This window comes from Plectrocnemia conspersa, unplaced genomic scaffold (assembly GCF_051122295.1).
Source record: "Plectrocnemia conspersa isolate PC_06_02 unplaced genomic scaffold, ASM5112229v1 ptg000006l, whole genome shotgun sequence".
Lineage (NCBI taxonomy): Eukaryota > Metazoa > Arthropoda > Insecta > Trichoptera > Polycentropodidae > Plectrocnemia > Plectrocnemia conspersa.
The window spans coordinates 3,488,040-3,513,649 of NW_028277170.1; the positions used below are offsets into that span (position 1 = coordinate 3,488,040).

A 25,610-nucleotide genomic window follows, 5' to 3' on the forward strand; every position below is an offset into this window, starting at 1 on the left:
GTTTAATTTTATTAGTAGGGGTGAAGTGTTTATTGTGAGCTTTGTAAAGCTCTCGATGCATTGTCATGTTAATTTTTGCGTTACATATAAACTTACTTTTTAAATCATTATAAATAAATAATAATTATATATTGCACTTTATCAATGACAATATATTAATATATTAAGTCTGAAAAACTGTATGTTATATTACTTAGATCTTTAAATAGATAATGCATTTTAGAACATAAATTAGATTCGTATATTTTTAAAATATTAAATAGCTTAGTTTTTAAAGGTAGATTATGGATTATATATATATTTTTGAGTCATACACTAACATAGACACTACTAGATTTTTATTAAAATGTAGTTGAAAAATTATAAAATCGATTGAGAGATATTAAAAAATAATAGTTTATCCATATCATAAATTTAAAATATAAATATATCTCAATAAGGATTGAATTCGTTACATAGGGTTATTATTTATTTTTATTCTTACACATCTGAACTATTGTTAGTAGAATATACTATAATTAATTTTAAGCGGACTATATAATATTACTATAAATATAATTTATTATATTTTTAAGCCCCCCGCTATTCAAAGTATTTCAAAGTCCTCTATTAAACATAAACACTACTAAAGTGATAAAATTGACTGAAAAAGTGATTCATAAAAGCAATAGTAATATTTAATATTTAAATAATTATTATTTCCCATTTAAGATTGAATTGCTATATATATATATATTTATTCTTATACATCTAGATGAAAAAATATTTTAATTTAATTTATTACTACCTAATTACATATTTAAGTTAAACACTGTTCCTCAATGTTTAATTTATATTTATATAAACATAGATACACACTAATATTTGTTGTTAAAATAATTCAAGTTAAGCACTAGTTTGATTTATTAAGCTTTTATTACTTTACTATTTTCAACAATTCTGACGTTAAAAAAATTTACTATGATAAGAATTTTCTATTATTATTAAAATCTAATTATTTTCCTTTATTATACATATAGCTGCATATGCATATAAAATTACACAAATACGTAGACTTATGTAAATTTGGGGGCGATGTGTCGAGCGAGATAAACGCTCGCAATTTTCGTTCAAAATATGCGAAATAAACACTTTGTTGTATGCATATATGTCTCTCGCTCACTCTCTTTGGATATAGTGAGTACTGTTGAAAATAATGTCCAGTGAATATATTTTTTCTGCTGTTTCGCATAAGCTATGTGACTTTCGAAGGTGTTTCGTGCAATAACACCGTGTCACGAAGAGGTGAAAAATGGAGAGCATGGGCAGACACGGAATCCTGTTTGAATTATGCATAAATCCGCAGTGTGCACTTTGTACATATGCATATATCCTTATATGTATGTGCGTATAAGAACATGTGCACACACAATGACATTTAAAGCTTTTGAAACACCGATGATGACCAAGGGAATGCAGTTTAGCGATATAAAACTGACCGAAAATCGAATCGAATGAATTTATTTGCCATCGCCTTCGGTTTTGCAATCGTGAAAATTTGTCCCATCATCCGCATTTGGTGGAAACGTAAAATTAAATATGCTTAGGGAATGTTTTAATACTTTTATTAGAGCACCAGTGACTTTATAAATATTTTTTTTAAAGATACTGCAATTTTAACAATTTGAGAAAACACTATGTAATTAAATATTTCGTTACCTAACTGTTAACTTGGCACATCTTTAAAACGTGAATTTTTTTTGATTTTAACATTGCAACTTATGTTAATTAAACAGTAGTTTATAAATCATAGTAAAACTTTTCTTGTGACACATTACTAAACGTAATACGATTTTTTTAGTAAAATTATAATTTCTAAGATTTTATTAACTTACTTTATAGCCGTTCTCTATGTATGCATGATTAGTATAAAAATTATATAAAACAAACAAATCTGATATTGATTGTATTAAAACAATGAAATATATGTTTATTTTAAAAAAGGAAAAATATAATAAACACAGAATTCAATAGGCAATACTTTTGTATTGATCTTTTCATTGTATTGTATTATGTTCAATATATCCGATGCTTGTTTTGTATCCATTACATATGAACATCTACATGTTTCCCAGAGTTCTTACATATGTGCACAGCAAAAATGTTTATTTGAAATGAACACGTTCAATTTACGAATAAATATTATGTATTTATGAATAGCGCTAAACGCACGAGAAAGATAAATTCTATGTTTCAATGCAGAGCATGAGTTTAATACATATACAATTTGATTAAGGATTAAGTTTATTTATTTAGCTCAGAGTCCATGAAATAATTTATTCCAATAAAATTGTGCTATGAACATTAATGATTCATGGGGAAAGCATTTTCGTGCAATAGAATTGCACCTTTTCCATTGATGTTGCAGTGCATTTTGTCGTTTTTATTTAAATTACATTTAGCTGTAATGGTATTATATAGAAGGCCAACGACAGTGAACCAGGGCCATGAAAAAAACAATGATTCCGAGCCTCATTACAAAAACAGTTTCTTGAATAAATAATATTACCTTTTCTATGCTACAAATAAATATAAAAATCAGTCACCGTTGAAATATTTTAATTGGGCATTAAAAAATATTTCACTTATAGTCGTGTTTTCTTTGCTGCTCAGTGTTGCCATATAGTGAATTTTCAGTCCTGGCCAAAGCAATAAAATCGTGCCGTCGCGGTGAAAACGTTCGATTATCAAACGTTTATATTAGGATTTTTTATAATAATATTTATATAAAGCACATCTAAACCGAATTTTGCCCAATAGAAGAGCGCAAAAAACAATTATCTCTTCTCAGAAGTCAAAAATTCACGTCAAAAACAATAAAATCGTGCCGTCGCCGTCGCAGTGGGAACGCTCGTTACCGAGCGTTCCCACTGCAACGGCGCCGACACGATTTTATTGCTTTTAACGTGAATTTTTGCCTTCTAAGAAGAGATAATTGTTTTTGCACTCTTCTATTGACCAAAATTCGGTTTGAATATATTTTGATCAGCTCTTTTATATTATCAGTCCATAGTAGAATCGGTAAGGATAGCTTTCATATTCTTAAAACATAATATAATATCAAAATACAGACAAACTATGGAGAAATATGTGAGATGCGATGTCTGTTTGTGCTTATTCTTCCGCTTTTTACCCCTGAGAGATGAGTTGGCTTACTTTGTATTTTGGACCTTACCTTATAAATGTTCTAAAACTATAATTAGTTTTAAAACTTTCATTAGGTTAGGTTTGGGTTTGAACAGAAAATGGCCGATTCGCAATTTTGAAACAGCACATTAGCGCCTATAAATTAAATTATATTTTCACCAGTAGAAATATGTATCTACTGGTGAAAATGTATTTGGAATTTACTACTGAAAATATAACTTTACCAAAAAATACACATTCACTGTAATATTTACGCATCGGATGTAAATAAATAATGATAAGTATTTAAAAATATATTTATTACTACATATAGAAACTAGCACCTGCACGATAATTTATATTTTCACTAGTAAAAATACATATCTACTGGTGAAATTAAATTCCAATATGATTTTACTGAAATAACATATTTTTAAAAATATTTTCGGGATAGATTCGAAACCATTTTTTCTAGATTTTCTTTTATTAATAACCACATGTATTATTTTGCTGCATTATCAATAAAAACATTAAATTTATATAATTCAGCTGGTGCTGTTGTTGATTTTTTGCTATTTATTTGTTTAGTATTCGATCTGAAATTTTTTTTAAGCGTTCAAAAAGCAATAAAGTCAACAATTTTAACACAAACGGAGCCGCGTCAAAGACTGCTATCTGTGCCTTTAAATAATAATGTTTATTATGAAAGTACTATCTCAGAAATTGGGTGATTTTGAAGGCAATATCCCGCTTCTTTTATTTTTGTGTGTATAAAAAAGTCTGAAGGAACTTATAGCTGAAATACATCAGTGCGTACATCTCAAACAACTGTAGTATACTTAGCGCTGATCAGTTGCATGGTTATTAAAGTGGTATCGCATTGTCGTGTATTTAACCTTCTCTTGACAATAATTTTCAGCTGTAATGGTTTCATCATAATGTTGTAGTAGTGATTCAGAAAGCATACCAATAAGATGTCTGTTGAGATTATTTCATAGACAAATTTTCTTAAACTTTTGTATGGTTGCGCATTATCGTGCATTAAAATTGCACCTTGTCTTTACCATACATTCCAGAAGTAAATGCTTTAGCAAAATATTGTATTGGTTTTCAATATGTTATTGACATTTTAAAATATTTAAAATGATTTATTCATAGCACCAGAAAATAGTCACAATAATGTTCTTTTGGTATAATTTCTAATTCACTAAATGCTTTGTAGTTTTTTGTCTAACCATTGTGCAGATCACTTTTTGTTGTTATAAAAAAAACACTACATACTCACCGTTTATATTGCAATTTTTTATTGTCATTCAGTTCATGCTTTTTTAGATTTTTTATTTAATATGAAGCAGTATTGTAAGTTTACTATCGATTTGTTTAGTTGTTCGTTATCATTAGCTCTTAAAGTGACGCTCAAATTCTAGTTTTTAGTATGACTTTCTTAGTACCACCATATCATTGTCTATTTCTTAACACTACATATATCTAAAGCATTGTTAAGTTACCAGTTTATAATAATTTTTATACTGATGATAAAAATGCGCTTAATTTATTTTTCATCACAAAGTAAAATAAATAATACAACCAAAATATATATTATGAAATAAAATATTTACAAAACCACAATCGAATGACATATTTATTATGTTACGTACAACTTTTTATATCTGTATATGCAGCAACTTTATTTTATATTTTACCTCATCGCTGTAAAAATATTATACAATATATACATTGTCATGCTCTTGAAGCTTAATGATGGGCTACCGGGTATAGGACCTTACGTCAGATTAAGGGCATGCTCTTTTATTGAGGGTTCCATTCCGGTGGGGTCCGAAATGTGTAAATATTTATAAATTGGCCCTCGACGACGAGAAGAAAACCGGCCGTCCTCTCCCCGGGGTATTATTTTGTTCGCGGCCCGAACAACCATGTTAAGAAATGATTATCATTATTACGTATTATTAGGTATTTTAATGATTTGACTACCTGTACGACAGTCACTCGAGGCCCACTTAGACCCGAATTTGTAGCCGGCCAAATTTAAAGGGCCCGCGTTTTGTTGTTCGCTGTTATTTAAATGTTATATAAGAGCTTAAAGCTCAGAGCCGCCTAACCATTTGACACTTAAACATTCTGACAAATCAAGTTCCGGATTGGAACAACTAGATTATAAACTAATAAAATATATTTTTAATACGACTTTTCGTTGTCATATCTATTTATAATAATTTATAATAAAACTGGCTTCGATACTCGCGATTATAAATATGTATAGCAATCGCTTATATATTGTATAAGCGTCGGGATAATCTACGTTGTCCGAAGATAGGACCCGTGAAATTATACCGCTCGCTAACCGTTATAACGTAATTTTTATTCATGAAACCACACAAATTTGTGTGAGGCAGCCAGCAGCAGCAGCTCACAGATTGCTTTTCGATACCGAAAAATATCGACATGGCCGTAATTATATGTTAATCGGTCATAATAATAACAACTACTAATACTCGCCGTCATTATGTTGCCTTTCACCGGGGCCTCCATTAAATATTTATCCGGGACGCTTTTATATAATATTTTAATAATGAGCCAAAATCGAAGATACGGCTGTAACCAACCCGTTTACAGAATAACAGAGATGTATATTATTAAATTATTATTTTTAAATTCATAATATTACATACATGGTGTCTCAGATGTTCACTTCAAAGTTAAAAGAAAATTTATGGATTATCGGTCTTTAACAATGAAAATCCACATATTATATATAGAATTATATATTTTTAAATAAATGACTATTAAAATATTAAAGAGCAGTTTATATATATAGCAATTATTTTATGCAAAGATAGATTATTATAAGGCTATCTATATAAGAGGACAACTGTCGATTGGATTTAAATATAATATTCATTATCTGATTGATTTACTTAATTAGTACATATTTACCCTGCTGTAACGCATTGGGCTTACGCCTGTCAGGCTACATAGTAAGATTACAAATATATATTTTTTTGCTTACATACCATAAAAACAGATTTATTTGTATTTATGTTATCGATATTAAATTTTTACTACAAATTTCATAGTTTAATTAAATCATTAATAAAAATAACTTACTACTAAAAAAAATATATATTGTAAAAAATAGATTTATTTATTTCCAACGAAATATTGCATTTATCGAAATATAAATTCAACTATAAAATGAAACCTTTACATACAAAAAATTGTAGTGATTTTTTCTGATAAAATATTGTATTTATTTAATCGTAAAAATATAGATTCTACTATGAGATAAAAACTATGCATGCTATCAAAAAAAAAAAATTATCACTACATTTTGTAAACAAATATTGCAGTAATTTTTATATCAATAATTTGTTATTCCAAGCAAATATTTTTTTTACTGTGAGATAAAATTTATATATGCTGTAAAAATATATTATCACTATATTTTATAAGCAAATATTTTTTATTCTATTTAAATAGTTACACTTTACACGCAGCTATAAAATAATTAATACTATAAAATAAATATTATTCTTGCTATCAAAAAAAAAAGTTGGTATCACTATTTTGCGATAATAAAATATATATTAGTATATGTAAATCAATTTCAATTATTATTAATATCTGAAAAATATTAAACAAGATCATAATTAAATATGGTTGAATAGCATAATCAAATAATCAATTTTTTTAGTTGTATTGATAAGTTCCTTAAAACATTGTATTTATAATATTATTTTTACCCATACACCCAATTTATTTTTAACGTTTTATTTTAATTGTAAATCGCCATAATTTATTGTTCAACAGTTTTTTTTATATATTAGAAATTTATAACAATTTGACATTTAAATTAATATTTTGTGTTGTATTTTACATCTGTTATAATGCCGCGGCAAATAATAGCACATATTAATATATATTAATACCTAAGTTTACATTTAAACAAATATATAATCGGCATTGGATCAAAACAGATACTTGAACGTAAATTTATAGCTTTCCTCGTGCTTTGAGCTTTTTTTATCATACATTTTTTCACGATACACGCCCACGTTAAAGGTTAGAAAAAACCTCTTTTTCTCGGTTAAGTCCACACTCGTCGTTAAAAAAGCAAATATACTGATTTTTAGTCGGCTATTTAGATCGCAAGGCGGTTTAATAGAAACGATATAATCCCTCTTCTTTAAGTGGAAGGTAAATGTTTATCCACTCCTACCTCTGATGAGAAAGAGAAGACCCCTTTGTTTGCACTGAAACTTGATGACGGTAGAACAGCTTTGTTTATTTTTTGTGTCTATACGTATAATATGTCTATAAATATATCGTTGCGTAATTCTCAATAAACAAATTTCTGTTAAATTTTGACGATCGATTTGACAACTGCTGTTATTTATAATTGTATATGTCTACATAATAATAAAAACAATAATGTTTACGAAATAAATTTATGGACTTTAACAGCGATAATAGTAAATCGGATAAAACGCTGAAACATCTATTATCCGAAACTATCCTGATCGAACTGTGATTTATGGCCGTTCTTTATTTATACGATACTCTTTTATAGGGTATTTATATATAGGGGGAAAACTGTGGGGATGATGAAATTATTTTATGAGAGGTAGCGGTACATATTGTGTTCAATCAGATTTATATGTTGGCTACGCCGCATGAAACCAATCACATATACAGCGGATAGATATAAAAAAGTAAATAGAGTTGAAAGTTGTGTTTTTCCTTTATGTGCTATACTGCATGATTTAGTTGAATTTAACTATATTTATAGCTCGCTTAATGCCGAATTCACTCGAAGTTTAATAAAATATCTGTATTGTAAATTTTATACACACTGTTTTTTACAGAATAAATGCAGTTATTAATTAATTGAGGATCTGAAGAAACTCAAAAATAGGTTTATGCCTTAAAAGCAAGATGTGTTTGTGCAATAAAGCTTATATTCAAATTTAAATTTGGTCTTGTTGTAGTGTGTTAATATAGTATTTTTTAATTAAGCTTAAAAAATAAATTAATGAAGTTACTCCACACCGAGCAATTTTATTTTTTATTGATAATGCGTTTTACGATTTTATTTAATCGTCACGATATATATCTGTGAGGTTAAGATAATCTAGAAAAACATAATCTGTAAGGATCAATCAAAAATATAATTGCTTAACAATTGATCTCGCAGATACAGTTTATTTTTAAATATTAAGGTCCCAGTGGAATATGAATCTAGTCTTTCAGGTCAATCGTTCTGGTGAATTTAATTCAGTTTCATTGATTACTTTTAAGAGGTAGAGGCAAATCGTTTTACAGCTTTCTCCTTCGGTATTATTCAGGAGAGCTGTGAGTCCTTTCAGTACTACACTAAAATCAAACATTGAAGATTGCGGCGTCACTTCATCGTTGATCCGACGCCTTTATCTTTGACGCATCATGATTCCAGTGCTTCCAAAATATTTTTTTTTCTCCTTTGGCCTTTGGCGTCGGCACCGACGTGTCACCGCGACTTTTTCAAAGTCCAAATATTGACTGGGGCCTTTGTCGGCGAAACCGAGCCGAGCCCACTCAAGCCTGTTTGAATGCGCTCGGATGGCCTAGGCAGGCCTGGGACACACAATAGTGCGATTCGCTTGTTAACTCATATTTGTTTGTTTCGTGTAAACAGGCACATTAAGCAATGTACGCGTTGAACGCGTTGCCAGGGCCTCGGGGCCGCGGCCCCCCGGGGACCGGTTTCGAGCACGTTTCCGAATTCCCGGATTTCGATTTTTGCACTTTTAACATTAGCGCGACACACGCGTGTGCCACCTGTGCATAGCCAAAGGCCGATTTAAGAATATTAAACTAAAAAAACAATTATAATAGTAACGGGTTAGACTGAGTTTAATTCATAAAGTAGAAGCATTTTTAAATAATCAAACTTGAATTCTTAATAAATACTGCCTTAAATCGCTATTCTGATAGCTTAAAACATCATTGTGTTTCTCAAGTTCATTAAGAAGCTGGATTGCTCGTGCATTTTTAAGCGCTGAGGTCCTGGCGCAACAGGCAAGAATAAGGGACGCGATCGCAACTCTCTAGGGCACTCTAAAATTCGCAGCCGAAAGTTGCCGGGCATTGATGTATTGTTGACACCGCTCTTTAGCGATTATTAAAAAAGTGCTACTTAAATCCCAACTAGGGATTGCAATACCGGTAATAAATTTACCTTATTTTCATTTTTTTTTATTTAATTACGAAAATGACGATGCCAATATTGCTTGAAAGCAGAAGCGAATAATAAAATAATTAGGGATTAACCTGAGTGGTTTTAACGGGGCAAGATATCAAAGTATTAGCTCTTTTAGTGCCAAAATATATTTCGGCGCAAAATTTAATTTGACATATTCGATATTTATATTCATTATAAAAAGTCTAGCGATACCTAGCAGTTCTCATTAATTTTGATATGTAATAGAGAAATGAAGCATTACAATTTTTTTCCTAAACACCTTTGTTACGAAATTGCATTCAATTACAATTTTTAGTCCGTTTGTGAATATGGCAGAAATCATATTCGTTATCAAAAATTTCATTAAATTAATTTGTGATTAAAATAATGTTTTGGTTTTGCTATTCGTACAAGATTCAACTTCACAAAAATTGTTTGTCTGGGACAAAGCCCTCCATTTTATAAAGAAGAGAAGAAAAAGAAAATATTATTCAAATGCCATCCTAGTGGTGTATGCTAACCGATAAAATACAAAAGACGTGTTAACAACTCGACAGCCAAAGCACGACGATATTGTCATAGCTCTGATAAGTAAATAAAATAATCAGAATTGAATAAATGTGAGACGTAAATAAAAAAGCTTACAATAAAATGTTAAGAAGCACTGAATTCGCTTCAATAATATGTATAATATAATACATAAATATCAATACATAAAAATAGTAATAAACGTAACACGTTAATAATATAATTATATTTGATAAAGGTTGAACGTAAATAAAAATGTTGTAAACCACTGAATTTATTTTATCATATATGTAAAATGTACTTTAATAAATAAGTAGATAAAATAATCATAAGTGAAAATAAAATATTTTTTTTTTAATATAATGTTAACGCGGAAATTTTGTCTAGATAAACTTTCATTAAAGATTACTTTTGCGAGTTAGCGGAGATTCTCTCTACACGTAAATAAAGTCTGTAAAAATCTTCCAAGATGCTCGTCTCTGTCTTTTGACGATCAGTTAGTTATTTATTTTCTCTTCCGACACATTTAGTCTGGATCTATAATTTGAAATCATCTGAATCCAAAAATTTGTCTTTAACATACAATCGCAATTTTATTAAAAAATATTAACCCAAAGAAATCATTATTATAAAGTGGCAAAGATTGACGACTACCGAGCGCGTTGGAGCGTCCGAATTTAGCGAGCCATTTTTGCGGATCACCTGTTGAATGCGCAAAAAGAAATGTCACATGACGAGGTCAGTCCTGGCAAGGTCAGGATCGGCTTACGCCTGTGAAAAGCTGCGCGCGCAAACACCGACTTACAAACGCATGCGCAATTTAAGTGTGGCGGCGCATGCGCATTGATGCTTTTCAAAAGCAACAAGCATATTAGATACAAATATAATAATAAACACATTTTAATTATATCGTTTAGTATAACTTATCTTTAGGTGGTAACAGAAAAAAATTACAATGCAATTTTTTTTAACAAACATATTACTTATATTTTTCACTTCGCCAGCCATCCCTATCATAAAATAAGAGGCCGGCAGTCATTTTTCTATTACATAACGTGATTACTGGGAACTGCTAGGTACAGTTTATTATTAGACTTTGATCAGCCGATCAGGCTTTTGCATAGGTAGACTATGAGATAATAATTTTTGATATCCTTAAAAATTATTTCTTATTTGCATCTGAAACTTTGCGTGGCATACTTGCAGATTTTTTTTCATATTGTATTTCGTATGACGTTACCGTTATACGCAAACCTGCAGTCAAATTATCATTTATCTACCGTGAACGATGCTTCGTTTTTATTGCATTCATCAAAAATTCACACAAATATGTAGAGCTAAAACAGATACAACGACTCTCCAAATATGTGTATATTTATTTTCGTAAATTAGACCCCAAAAAATTGGTAAGAATAACACTTTAGTGTGAATATTTATTCTTTAAGTGTGGCAAGACAAGTTGAATCTAAACCAAATAATAAACTATTTTTTATGCCCGTTTCTTACAAGTAACATAAATATAGCACTATCTTCTAATTTAGATAAATCTCACGTTAAACTAATTTAGCAACATTTGTATATTGATCCACTACAGTATCTTATAAATATTTGCACTCGTACCTTATATTATAAACATTTTTCAAATCACTTGCTTTTAATCGTTGTTTATACAAAAAAAGTTTGGATTTACATGTTTTTACTGTACTTAGCAAATAGATTATTGACTTATGCTTTCCTTAAAGTTGTAAATTAATTTGATTTAATTTTTCTATAATATCTCAAAGAAAAGCTAAATCAAGCATCCATGTTTTCTCATCCAATTGTTGATGTATTGTCATCTTGCTAGTTAATACTATTTTATTTCGAGTAAATAATCTTTGAATCATTTCACAAACTAAGCTTGACTAAGTTACCTTACATTTGCATGCAACAAAAGTTCATAATTTTCCAATCCACATATTTCTTATAATGATTGAAATTGTCTTCTTTGGCGAATTGACGATTTCAAAAGCAGTATCCATCACTTGATTCAAATGTAACACTTTTGAGTAGAAAGTTATAAAATAAAATTGATTCCTAACCAAAACAGGAGCTTTATCAATTGTTATCGATACAAAGCAAGCACGATCAATATAACTGAGTTAAAGATTTTTACTCATCTGGTTCGTTCTGTCAGTGGTATAACTGTTAATAATTCTTCTGAAGCAGACATGTTTTTAAAAATACGCATCAAGTCGCAGCCCAAATTTGAGTTCACGTGCCGTTGCATTAAAAAGATAAAAAAAACAGGAAAATTCGTTAATGAAGTGAATTCTTTCCATTCCAGTATATAATATCATTTGGCACTGTGAATTTTGTACAGTTGCCTGGAGACATTTATGCCATCTTTTATACAAACTCTCATTGAAAGCATCAGTCTTTCTTAATCGAAACAGGTTTTTCACAGATACATAACTGCATACACCTCCTTCTTTAACATGTTAATTACCCGGGGCTCGGCTCAAAGTAATAACGTTGCGCCATGGTGTGCACCAGTGACCGACAAAATCTACATACAAAAAAATATGCGTTTATTCCATCAGTCACTTTCATGGTGGTATTTAACACCAAATATATTCATAAAATTGATTTTTATAATTAAGTCAGGCTTCAAACATACAATAAAAATATCCGGGAGTTATACATTAATACATTTTTATTCTTTAAAAATAATTAAGGTATATTACCATTATTATGGAATACAGTTCCTTAACATTTATTTTATTTTTTGTCCACAGCTGCTGGTGCAAGGGGCGCAGCCGACGACCGGCGCCTCTACCACGTCTCCGGGGGCGTCGAGCGCAAATGCGCCTTCACTGAGCCCCGGGGCAGCGCCAGGGGCGCTTTCTCCGGGGGCGGCGTCGCAGGCGCCTGCGACCCCCGTCGCCGCCTCCTCCTCCTGCTGCGAGAACGGCCGGCCCATCATGACGGACCCAGTGTCCGGCCAGACGGTCTGCTCTTGCCAGTACGACTCGGCCAGGTTGGCCCTGTCGGGCTATCCTAGGCTGCCCACGGCCGGCGTGGGCGTCGGGGTCTACGGTACCCCGTATCCCTCCACAGACCAAAACCCGTACCCCAGTATAGGCGTGGACAGCTCTGCATTCTACTCCCCACTGGTGAGTACCGATTTTATTACACATTACATATCCATTGTGACGTCTTTACTTCGTTTCACTTAACAGAGTCACTTTGCGCCGAGAAAAGTTGTAAATTATTGATTTCGATAGCTTAAAACTTTCACTATTTCAAAATATAGTAAATTTCAAATTTCTCTAAATTTGTTTAAAATATACAAGAAAAAGTAATGATAAGTATATCGAACATATATCCGCATCTTGTACTTTAGAGCAAATTAGTGGGGCGTCCACCCACATTTATCATCTCTTTTTCACCCATGAATAATGACGCTGTTAAAGTGACCGTTAAAAGAAATGGAGTATTGATACAAATTAGACCGCGCAAATCGAAATTTATAACTTATAAAAAATATGTTCCATAAATGAAAGACTTAGACTATACATATATGAATTAGAGAGATAGATTCTAAAAATCAGGGTATACGAGTACAACGATTTGTTTATAAATAATCAATATTTTTAATTTTATATACAGCAGCAGGTTCTTCTAAATATATTCTTATCAAATAATCTGTACTATATTTTTTTATTAAATCTTGATACTTAAAATTTTGCTGCAATTCAACAGCATGTTGATATGAATAAAATCAAATATTAAATTTAATAGGTGAATTTCCAAATTGAAGCAGCTGTAATTTTTGTGCAAAAGAATATTAACATATTTATTAGCACTACATTTATTTTTTAAATACTCTAAATCAAACATATTTGCTTTCACACATGTAGCATAATGGTATAAAAACGCATGGGTAAATTGCTAACTCGCAATTATTGCACTTGCTCTACATCTGGAACTTTTCCCACTGTCCATGCAGTATTTTTTTAGTTGTTTTTAGAAATGCAAGCGTTTGGCTCATTGATGCTAAAAATACATCTGCATATTATTTAATCGTTTTAATACTAATTTACGCGATATTTTCTGTAACGTATCCACCGTGTAAATTAAGGGATGTTAAACCTTTTTTTTTGATCACATATAAAAAATGTCGGAGCAGATGTCCTAGATAAAATCCCTGTGGTACTCCAGAATTAGCGAAATACGTATGATAGCTCAACAAAAAATTGACTAGACCGTTCGAGAAAAGTATTTTATGCCTGAATAAATATTTAGTAGTATTATATATATATATATATATATATATATATATATATATATATATATATATATATATATATATATATATATATAGATATATATATATATATATATATATATATATATATATATATATATATATATATATATATATATATATATATTTTAATCAAGTACAAATTGCTTGAATCATGAATTGAAAGCTTAAAAGTTTAAATTAAATTTTAACTAGATGTTGGCTCTTGACCCAAAAACGAAGATACACAAATTATATTTTAATTGACCTTGCACTATGGATGTGTTGCATTTGATTCAATTTATATAATAAAAAAATGTAGTGCATTGAAATTTGAAATTTGTAAGAAGTGTATATCACTCATGATAAATATTCATTTTCAATTTAACGTTTAATGAAAACATATCTTCAGGGGTTGTGTTTATGAAATGTCATAAACGCCGAACATGTGAGATAATTTGCCGACATATTTACATAAATAAACGTACCATATTCAATTCGAAAGTATGTTTGTGGAGTCAATTAAATTGGCAAACTATGCAAATGAGCTTTAAAGCTTATTCCGTCCAGAGCAATAAAGCTCACGTTTATTACGCGCATTTCTTTTCTGCGCTGATTTTTTTTACAACGGGCAATAATTACATTTTACGGCATCAGATATGTATATATATATGTATATTTATAAAAATATATATATATATATATATATAAAAAAACACAACAACATGTGCACATAACAATAATAATGATTACAACATCCTTAATTTCACAATTAACTGATGTCGTAAAATATAACCTTATGACTGTCAATTAAGCTTCTGCTTGTGCATGGTATTGCTGTTTATTTAAAGTTAAAACTTTAGGGTTTCATTCTTTTTTAGATTAATAATTTATTGATTTATTTTTGCAGAATTTTTTAGATTATCAAAATATATAATACATAGTGTTTAATGCATATTCTAAAGATCTAATCCTAACAACCGTTTGTAATCAAAAAATAATTAAGTGCCCATAAACGCATTTACTAGACATATTACACAATTTATTACATTCACTATACGCGGCAATAAAAGTTTCACTAATGCTCATATTATTTTATTTATTATTTCAGTTATAAATTTGTTTATTTTATATCGCCGTCGAAAGATCGTTAAGTTAGAATAATTAACGTTACTTCCAAAAATAATTTATCACAGTTTAAAAAAGCGTTAGCTTTACATATATTATATTGTTACTAGTGCAAAAGGTTAAGATAGCATATATATTAAAAATTTAATTGTAAATTATTTTCTACCCACGCATATTTTGAGCAATATCGATCTAGCCAACCGAAAAATTTGTGTTTTTTTATGTGTGTACACCAAAAAAAAGAAAAAGGCAAATTAACATTTTGAACATTATGTTAACAAAGTGTCGGTACAAAAAGCGCAAAGATAACGCCTAATTTATTGTAATTTAGTCAAAGCGTAATTTTGTTCCTCGCGCGGGCGACAACAATGATTATCGTCATTATTATTGGAGAATATGTTTGTGTGTGTCATACATGTGTTTTTGTATTAATATATTTTAATCTCAATGGTAATGTGTTTAATAAAGACATTATACAGCATAGCTAGAATCTTACAGTAATACTTAATATTAAGTTTTTCCAACACACAAATATTTGTAAAAACAGCGATTTTACCTACATCTCCTATGGTCGAAAAACATTATCTTTTTAATGTCATCTTTATCTAAATCATGACAAAAAATACGAATTAGTTTGAGCCGTAACGTTATCGTGGTGAAAAATTGGTTACTTGTTTTTAGCTCTTTATTGCCCGTATGACCTAATGGTATAAATTTATCAAAGAAAACAGCGATTTTCATTCAATTATGGCGTACTTTTAGCTCCTTTGAGCAATTCCATTATTGAAACTTTTATAGAACAATTGTCAGTGACTTTTTTTGTTATAATAAACTTCTACATCAAATCACTCTGCATGAATTGTACGAGATACCAACTTATTCTGCATTCATTCAAATATTGATTCAGTGATTACTCAGCACAGTGTCCTTAATTTTTCCCATTTTCATTTTTAGTTGATCCCATTTCGCTTGTCATCCTTTACTTCCTTGCTACTTTCTTGGAAACGTTTAAACCATTCATAGACCTTTTGATTTGACACAGCATCCTCGCTAAAAGCCTTTTCTAATATTTTCATAACTTCACTGCACTTTATTACACTTTTAATGCAAATTCTCTGTTTCGTCATTTACACAATGAAAAAATCGCCGAGCGTGACAGAATGATAAAAGAAAACTAAATATTCTTTTAATAAAGCTGACATCAGTATTAAGACAGATAATTTTAAGGGCTTAAGAACATTAAATGTCACGGATTTATTTGTTTGTCACTTTAAGTGGCTCATTTATTAAATAATCTCGATATAACGGACTCAAAATATCCGGTCAAATGTAAAATTGTCTAAAACATGTTGTAATCAATGACCATACCTCTAACTTTATACTTATATATAATACAAATAAGGTGTATTTTAAAAAAAATGTTTGTTTACTTATTTTAATTTGATAGAAAATTTTTCTGTAAAATAAAATAATATTTATAATATTTTAAAACAATTTATAGAAACGTCATTGTATTGTGCTATTTATTATTTTACTAAAAAAAACACATTCGGAAAACCTACTTTTATATAACGGACTTTCGACTTTAACAGAAATTCACTCACCCGCATAAGTCAGTAATATATGTTTTTATAAATAAAAAAAAATATTTTTTTTAATGTTTCAAAATATAATCATTCTAAAAATAAAACATTCTCTCACCTTTCGGGCAATTTCTTGATTTAAATTTTTTTTATAAATATCATAAATTGATCATTTTTAATTTTTAAAATATTGCAAAAATATGCAAAATTTTTAGTCCAGATATGCAGCAATACAGATATAATAAAAAAGTTTTTAGGTATTAACTGCCAAAGCACGACTGACTGTTAAGCGCAAATTAAAAAAAAATACATTCCAGGATTACATAATACATTCATTTTACAATAAAATATATTTTTATTTATTCAATAAATATTTCAAAATCTTTCTCCTACAGCGATCTCGCACGTGACAAGTGCAGGTGTATTGAACATTAAAAATTTGTATCGATTGATGAAATAAACATTATGTTTACTAACACTGGATTTTTAAATGTCATAAATCGTTCAAAATTCTATGATTTTATAATTAAATGAAAAAATATACTACATACTGATTATTATTTTTATTGAGCTATAATGTAATAGTTTATAGCGTCACTCTTATTTTAATTACTAAGCGAAACTATCTAACCTGTCGTATAAGCCGGTGACTAATTATTAACCCGAAAGATCTAGGTTTAAATCCCATATAATCTATTTCGTTCTTTTCATAGATTTATATAATTTGTGTCATCTATAGATTGTGAGCTGTAATAATAGTCTATAATTGATTTTAGTCTAGTATATCGCTACTTACTTAGTGGTTGTTGGTTGTATTTATTATTTTTAATGCAATGGCACACCTATCCTGATTTCCATTAACGTGCTTTTCCAATATTTTTGAGTATCAGTACAATTGATATTTCAACGATCTATTTGTATTTACTTAAATTGAATTAATTCTTTTAATACAAAATCACATGTTTACTATACCATCGTTTTAAAATTACACGATTTTAAATAAAATGTTCATAATAACCTTATGTCTGGCGGGCTCGCATCGTCTTAAATAAAAATAAATTAGACTAAAAATACTTCAATAATTTCAATACTAAACATAATAATGGATAATTACGTAGAACGGGGCGGCGTAACCGTTTGGATAAATTGGGTCGGTATCGTTTCTCGATCGGCCATACATAGGTATACGCGAAGAGAGGTATAATGATCGACAGGGAGCTACAGAGGCGTACCCTTATAATAACGGGCCTGGTTAATAGACGTTGAGATGGGCCATTATGGTTGTTGATTTAATTAAGACCTATCCGAATGGGTCGATGATGTAAACGCTCGCCGGCTTTTGTATGCTAATCGAACTGATTCTTTTTTTAAAGAATAATCATCAAATACATTAGAATTATATTTAGCGTAAATATTAGGTCTCATAAATAATACTTGATATTATATTAAAAAAAATATGCTTACTATAATATTGTTATTGACCATAATGTATGAGAAAACATCAATAATTGTCTAATACTTCTGTTCTTGATACAAAAACCGAGTTCTTTTAGTATCTGGATTGTATATATTTAATTCACCAGCAGCTTTAATAGGTGTTTTTTTAAAATACAATCGTCAACGCGACTCAAATAAATCATATTTCAGCAATGTAGGAATTTTGTGGGTTGTAAAAATTGATATTAATTTTTATTCCTGCATGTACAGGTATCTGAGAAGCATATGAAAAACTTTAGATCTTTCTGTTTACTCCAATCAATTTTATATATATTTTTCTGGAGCATTGCCTTCAAACGAATCTATTTTCTATGTAGTAGGTACTTTTAAAATAAACATTATTATTCAGAGGGACAGATTGTAGTTTTTTGATGCAGTTCATTTTATGTTATAATTTTATTGCTTTTTTAATGTTTAAAAAATATTACACATTAGAGAAAATATTAAACGAAGAAGAAAATAAGTACATATAGACATCGCATCTCACATATTGCTCCATAGTTAGTCTGCATTTCGATATTACACTATGTTTTAAAAATATTTACCTATTTTACTATACACTTATAATGTAAAATAACTGATCAAAGTATATTCAAATCGAATTTAGGTCAATAGGAGAGCGCAAAAACAATTATCACTTCTCAGAAGTCAAAAAATCACGTCAAAAGCAATAAAATCGTGTCGGCGCCGTCGCAATGGGAACGCTCGGTAACGAGCGTTCCCACTGCGACGGCGACGGTACGATTTTATTGCTTTTGACGTGATTTTTTGACTTCTGAGAAGGGATAATTGTTTTTTGCGCTCTTCTATTGGGCGAAATTCGGTTTAGATGTGCTTTATTCGATTCTCATTAGTAATATTGTCATATAAAGTCTTAATGTAAGCGCCTAATTTTAATAAACGATTTTATTGCTTTTTATCTAAACTGAAAATTCACAATATGGCAACACTGAGCAGCACAAAAATCGTGACTAACTTTTATATTTATTTGTATCATATAAAGTGTTAACTCGTACTCATTATTATTTATTTAAAAAATATATAAAATGGCATTTTTGTCATGAGGCCCGGAATCACTGTTTTCCCATCTGTAATCCTTTTGAAATAGGACACTCATATCTGTTAACACTTCTGTGCAATGTAGCACGTTTTTATACATTTTATTTCTTAAATTAAATAGTGTTTTGATTATAGATAAAATAAGTAATGAAATTATATTTATTGACTGAAAATTCAAATACTAATAGTTTCAAAATATTACTGTAATTAAGCGATAAAGACAAAGAGTAATATTAAATTAAAATTAAAAAATGACCAATATGATAAATAAAAAATATTATTATAATAATCTAATTAATTTAAGGCTCCAATGTAACTTTCTAACATGGGTTGCAGATATGAGCAATAATTTATGTCAGAGAATATTTTTATGTATATTCACTAGATATGGTATTATTTCACTCAATCGAGTTTAAAGTTTATTATATTCTTTTGCAGGCAATGTTCCACATTGTTTTAAATATGGAATCTCACCATATACAAATATACAAAGAAAAGCAATTTTAAGATGCAATCCGGATTTAAGGCTTGAAATTGTCCTTTCTGCGTGAGTATATTATTTTATCGTGATACTAATAAATAAATTTCATACTTAAAAAGTATTTATTATTTTATATACATAAATTGTATTGTTTGCTACAGAAAAACATTGGATAGTAAATTGCATACAAGTTAAAGTAGTTTTTCCTAATTAAAATCAATTTAACAAAAAAAATATAGTGCCACATTTTCAAGAAATTTTAAACCAAAAGGGTATAAAAATTTGTGTCATTTACAGTATCAAAATATATTAAAGATAATACTTCTGTATTATTATTTTCATTTTAAATATCAATTGATTATTTTTTATTAACCTGATCAAAAAAAATCGAGTTTAAAAGTAACTTGCTAAAAAACTTGTTGCTTTTTATCTTATTTTTTATATTTTATAATGTAGTAATCCTATTGTTAAATACAATCGTTTAAAAAAAGAATTGCTGCATTCATAAATAATATATTTTCATTATTATACATTAAATATATATTCACAATAAAAAACAATAGATCTACCTATATATTCAGAGTGCTTAAAAAATATACACTCATTATGCATACATGTGTCAAAAAGTTAAAATTAAACCGAAACGAAAACCCCATAACACGTAACTGAGAGGAAAATTATGGGAAATTAAATTATCATATTTTTGATTTGGACTGCTACCGTTTTCGAAATTGCCCCCACATAATAATAGGGCTGCGAAACGCTAACACGGGGATTACAAAGAACTGGAAACAAAAAAAAGCGAAACACCTACTTTAATACATTTTTAGTATACCTACCATATAGAATATACTTTGAATCACAAAATAATATAAAATAAATTAGTTCTCTTTCGGTTTGAGATTTAATTAAAAATTATATCAAATCCATGAGATCCTAGTTGAATATATTGTTTTATATGTAAAAAAATAGGAATCGCTTTCAGCATAGTGGTGATGTCACTTTGTATATTACCTCAGATAAAGATTTCAAGGTCAGATTTCGGCTCTAAAATGAGCCGGAAATCTGCGTCATCGTCTCTCTCCTTGCCTTTGGGTATTCTTATCAAATTTTAAAATCTTGGCCGAAAACCGGACAGGACATAATGACCGTAATAAAAGGCGATGAATATTAATGTGTTCGATGTGTGCACGAATGCGTTATATCGGTGTTTATTATGTGGATAAATTTTATTTTATACTATCCATGTATCAGTGAGGCTTATCGTATTTTTTGGGATGGAATATAAAATTAAATCTATGCTAAAATATAATACTAATAAATTAAGTTGAAAACCGTGGGATTAATACAATAATTTAAGGTTGGAATAATTACGATACCAGTTTTAATTGAAGCTGAGAACTTTATTATTATTTATTATTCATATAAATTGAAAGTAGCTAATCAATTAAGTAATGATTGAATAACTATCAAAATTAATTTAATAATATAGAATGTAGCATTTACTAGAAAAAAATTGAACATTACATTTTTATATATATATATATTGCATAATTCTTTAATATAGAAAATTAATATTAATTACGAATTATAAAATAAGAATATTATATATATGTATATAATTAAAACACATTGGATTTTGCTACTTTGGCCGAAGTCATCATTTAAAAAAGAATCTGAAATATCAACTATTTTTTAATTATGCTATAAAAGTTCGGTATGAATTAATATATTTTTTTAGTAAAACAGTAACTGAAATAAGTGTTTAATTTCACATATAAATAATCTCTTTGTAATTTATAAAACGACGCGCTAATTAGGTTTTTATTTAAAATTAATAGTAAAATTTAGAATACAATTTTATGTATTCGTTATGGTAAAATCAGTTAATTGTAGATTGTGTATTAATAAATAAAAAATAAATTTGTGTTTAAAAAAATGTCATGAGCCACCGGATCAATTATAAATAGACAGAGACCATTTCAGGTCTAAATATTAGTGTCAAATCCTCGGCATTTTAGATAAATTAGGAATTGAACGGCTAAAATATGATTCGTGCATTGTGTAAGATAAAATGTGCTAGAACTTACATCTTATTCTTTTTTATTTAAAAAAAATAATCAGTTAATTGTATTTAAAGAAAATGTTCATAATAAATTCTAAAGTGTTGTCTAATTTTTGTAGGACAAATATTCTTTGCTGTTAATATCTATTGCCAAATGTCGTATTCTGAATAACCACAGATAAATGTTTTTTAAAGGATCGAAAAGTTTCAGAGGTGGTGCTACAAGTTTGTATATTTCTTTTCGAGAATGTATTTGCGGAATTTACGAATCATTTAGTTGTAGTCTGATTGAAAAGTTTTTTTTCCAAATGTCAGTTAAATATTTTAATCTTAGGTCAATGTTTTTGAGGTCAAGACTAATATGCCAGCTCATCGTCTTTGCTATCAAGCAATATTATTTCAATCTACTCTTTTAATTTTGTATAAAATGTAATTGGGTCAATGGGAGAATCTATTCTTTAATCTTTTTTGTAAAGCAAAATGTATAGCGGCAACAGCGTATTTATAATAAAGCAGAAAGTTGTCATCTTTATCCAAAAACTTATATAATTATTTTTATTTTTCATTTGCTTTGAACAGATCTTTGTTGCGGTATTGCAGACCCAAACCTAATTCTGATAATTTTTGGAGAACGTAACACATTAATGATACCGTTATTTAAAGGGATAAAAACAATAAATTATTTAGTGTAAATATGTATTATTATTCTTAGTGGTATATATTATTTTTTTTTGTACTACAGATTCCTGTCAGAAATAATATATTTTATTTACTTGCTTACTTTTAAATATAACTTTTATGTCACACTATAAATATTTAAGCAACTCAAATTTGGCAGCGTATTTTGTATTCGCTATTGATTTAATACATATTTTATGAAATGTTTCATCTAGTGTAGCTGCTTTTATCTCTGTTGGTATATTCATGTTTTAAACTGAAGTTTAAATTGTCTGTTAGATGCATGACACTGATATGAATAATCGTTATATTTATTATTGAACGTAAATACTTCTGAGTTAATCTAAGGGTCAATAAAAATGTTAATCTAAGAGTCAAATAGTAGCTTTGAAGCTCTTTAATGTATTATTTATTAATTTTTAAATCTATTTAAATGTAAAGGCAATTAACAACCACTAAGTAAGTAGTAGAACACCAGACTGAAATCAAAGTCTGTTAATCTGTTGCTCGGATGATTTAACTTAGTTATTCTCAAGTTATTTGAGCGTTCATAGACTGATTCCAATAAAAAATGACATAAATACGGCAGTTACAAATTCAAATTATTTTTTGTATGCAGATAATTTTAATTTGTGGACCCATTTTATGTACAAAGTAATTTTCAATGTGTTGTAAAGTGCCATATTGTGTCATTTTATCGATCCAGTTTGCCATAAAATTATTCCTATGGACTCAGTAGGAACATTTCGGCTAGAGAAACTTCCTCTAAATATCTCAGAAGCACTTTTGAAAGCAAGTGGAAGTTTTTTTACACGTAAACAACGTCTGCAATAAATCTTTGTCTCGCCTATGGCACATTGATCTATTTAATGTCAGCTACGAGGAGTTGGTCTAATTTATATAATTTACTCTTACTATTGATTGATTTTTGTTTTCTTTCTAATTATGCATTTTTTTGTGTGTATATAATAGTATAAAGTACGGTTTATTTTTTTGACCTGTTACCTGTCGATGGTCTTAATTTAATTAAAATTAATATATTTTATTAAATACAGATTATTATTGCAGCTAATAATATACATATATCATTATGAATTACTTAGCTATATTATTTTTGAATATTTATCACTGAGATTAAAAAATCCATGAAAACCTAATCTGTGATGATTGATCGGCACTGTAATTAAATAGTCTTTCGATAATTTGATCATAACGGTTTCGAATCCAGTTCTTTTAGGTATAAGTCACTGGTCTATTTTATTAGTTATATGTTGAGCTTTGTAATTGTTTTATTGAAAACTCGCTTTGCTTGCATGTGTTCAACTCTATAGAATTGATTATCGACGGTAAAGATTTTCTTGTTTTCGTTTATAAAAGGCACAGGACACAGACTGACTTAAATCGGAATAAAACACTGTTTTATTGTCAGTTAAAAATAAAAATAAAATTCACATCGGTTCCAATCGTGGCGCTAGAGGCGGCTATCCCAAAATCGCCGAGACCCCAAATGGAAAAAAGGGACACTGGGCAAAATTATTCGCTTTGGAACCGGGCGAGAAAAGTGTCGCTGCCAATTAAAATACAATAACCGTTTTTATGGGATCCGGCAGGCTGGACCCGGCGCACAGATGAATCTGCGGAACGAAATTGCTTTTATTTGCTGTGTGGATGCGCCAAACTGCGTATTAAACCAACATAAAGTGGCACAAAAACGCATGGAAACCCAAAATAAATTTAAATATATTTTAGTTTGTTGGAATTAATATAAAAAAATAGGTAAATACTATATTTTCAATAAAATATTCCATTACTTCTATCATGAAATAATTTTAATATCGTCGATTATATTTTGTAAATTCTTGCTTAAGAAAAATATACAAAAATAATGTTTATTTCATTTTTGTTATAAATTTCGATAAAGAATGAGGCATAGCACAAATTAAAATGATTTAAAACATAGTTTATTTATATACAAATAAAATTATGAATTTTTAAACCAGAAAAATAAAAAAAGTCGTTTAAGATTCAGAATTATTATAAATTAAAACTTTTGATTTGTAACTGTGACAAAATCTATATAATATATAAAAAACACTATAAATAAATAAGCCCATGATTTTACTTAAAATATGTGTGAAAATATCTCATCATATAGTAGTAAAAAATAAATAAAAACAACTACTCGTATAATTCTATGAAGAATTCTCATTCTATTGAAATATAATTTCCTATTTTTATTGAAAATTTTAGCTTTTTTCTTACTTACTAATACTTTTTACGTGTTATCTTTACAAACATCAAAGGTATTATTATAAAAAAATATGGGTTGGAATACAATTCATTTCAAATGAAGCACTTTTTGAAGTGGTTGAGGGGCGGTGTCGACAATCCGTCAATGCTGACTTTCGGCCGCTATTTTTAGAGCGCCATAGAGAACGCTCCCCATGCATGAGCCATGCAACTTCTCAACAAGCTTGGCATAAATATGAGCTGGAAAAATGAAGTGGGACTCATTTATCTTGACTATTTTTTTATTTATTTATTTTTTTATGATTGCTCTAATGACACATTGGGTAAATCTGTTAAGTCATAATGGTCAGATTTGTGATAGTTAGCATATAATATATAAAATACAAACAATGACTTATAACCGCTCACATTGCACCAACTATTGTATATGTAATCGATTTGGAAATATTTAGCTAAGTTGTAAACATATTTTTAAATAAATCCAAAATGTTAAGTAGATTTTTATAGATTGAAATATTTTGACTATCATTGAAAATCCTAAATATTCGTCTATGTAGTGCACAAATTTATGCAGTCGTAGTAACAGTAAAAAATGCACTAGGATCAATCGCATATCTCTCGGACGATCTCTTCCCATTTATATTGTGAAT

The 25,610-nt window shown here is 28.9% G+C and overlaps 1 protein-coding gene across 2 annotated transcripts in view; it reads left to right on the plus strand.

Moving 5' to 3' along the window:
• LOC148234057 (homeobox protein araucan-like) overlaps nucleotides 1-25,610 on the plus strand; it is a 176,885-nt gene that overhangs the window by 52,971 nt on the left and 98,304 nt on the right. For both annotated transcript variants that reach the window (XM_088188148.1, XM_088188149.1), the window contains exon 2: nucleotides 12,709-13,086. In XM_088188148.1, the coding sequence (XP_088044274.1) occupies nucleotides 12,709-13,086 (378 nt within the window). The remainder of the gene's footprint in view (nucleotides 1-12,708; nucleotides 13,087-25,610) is intronic.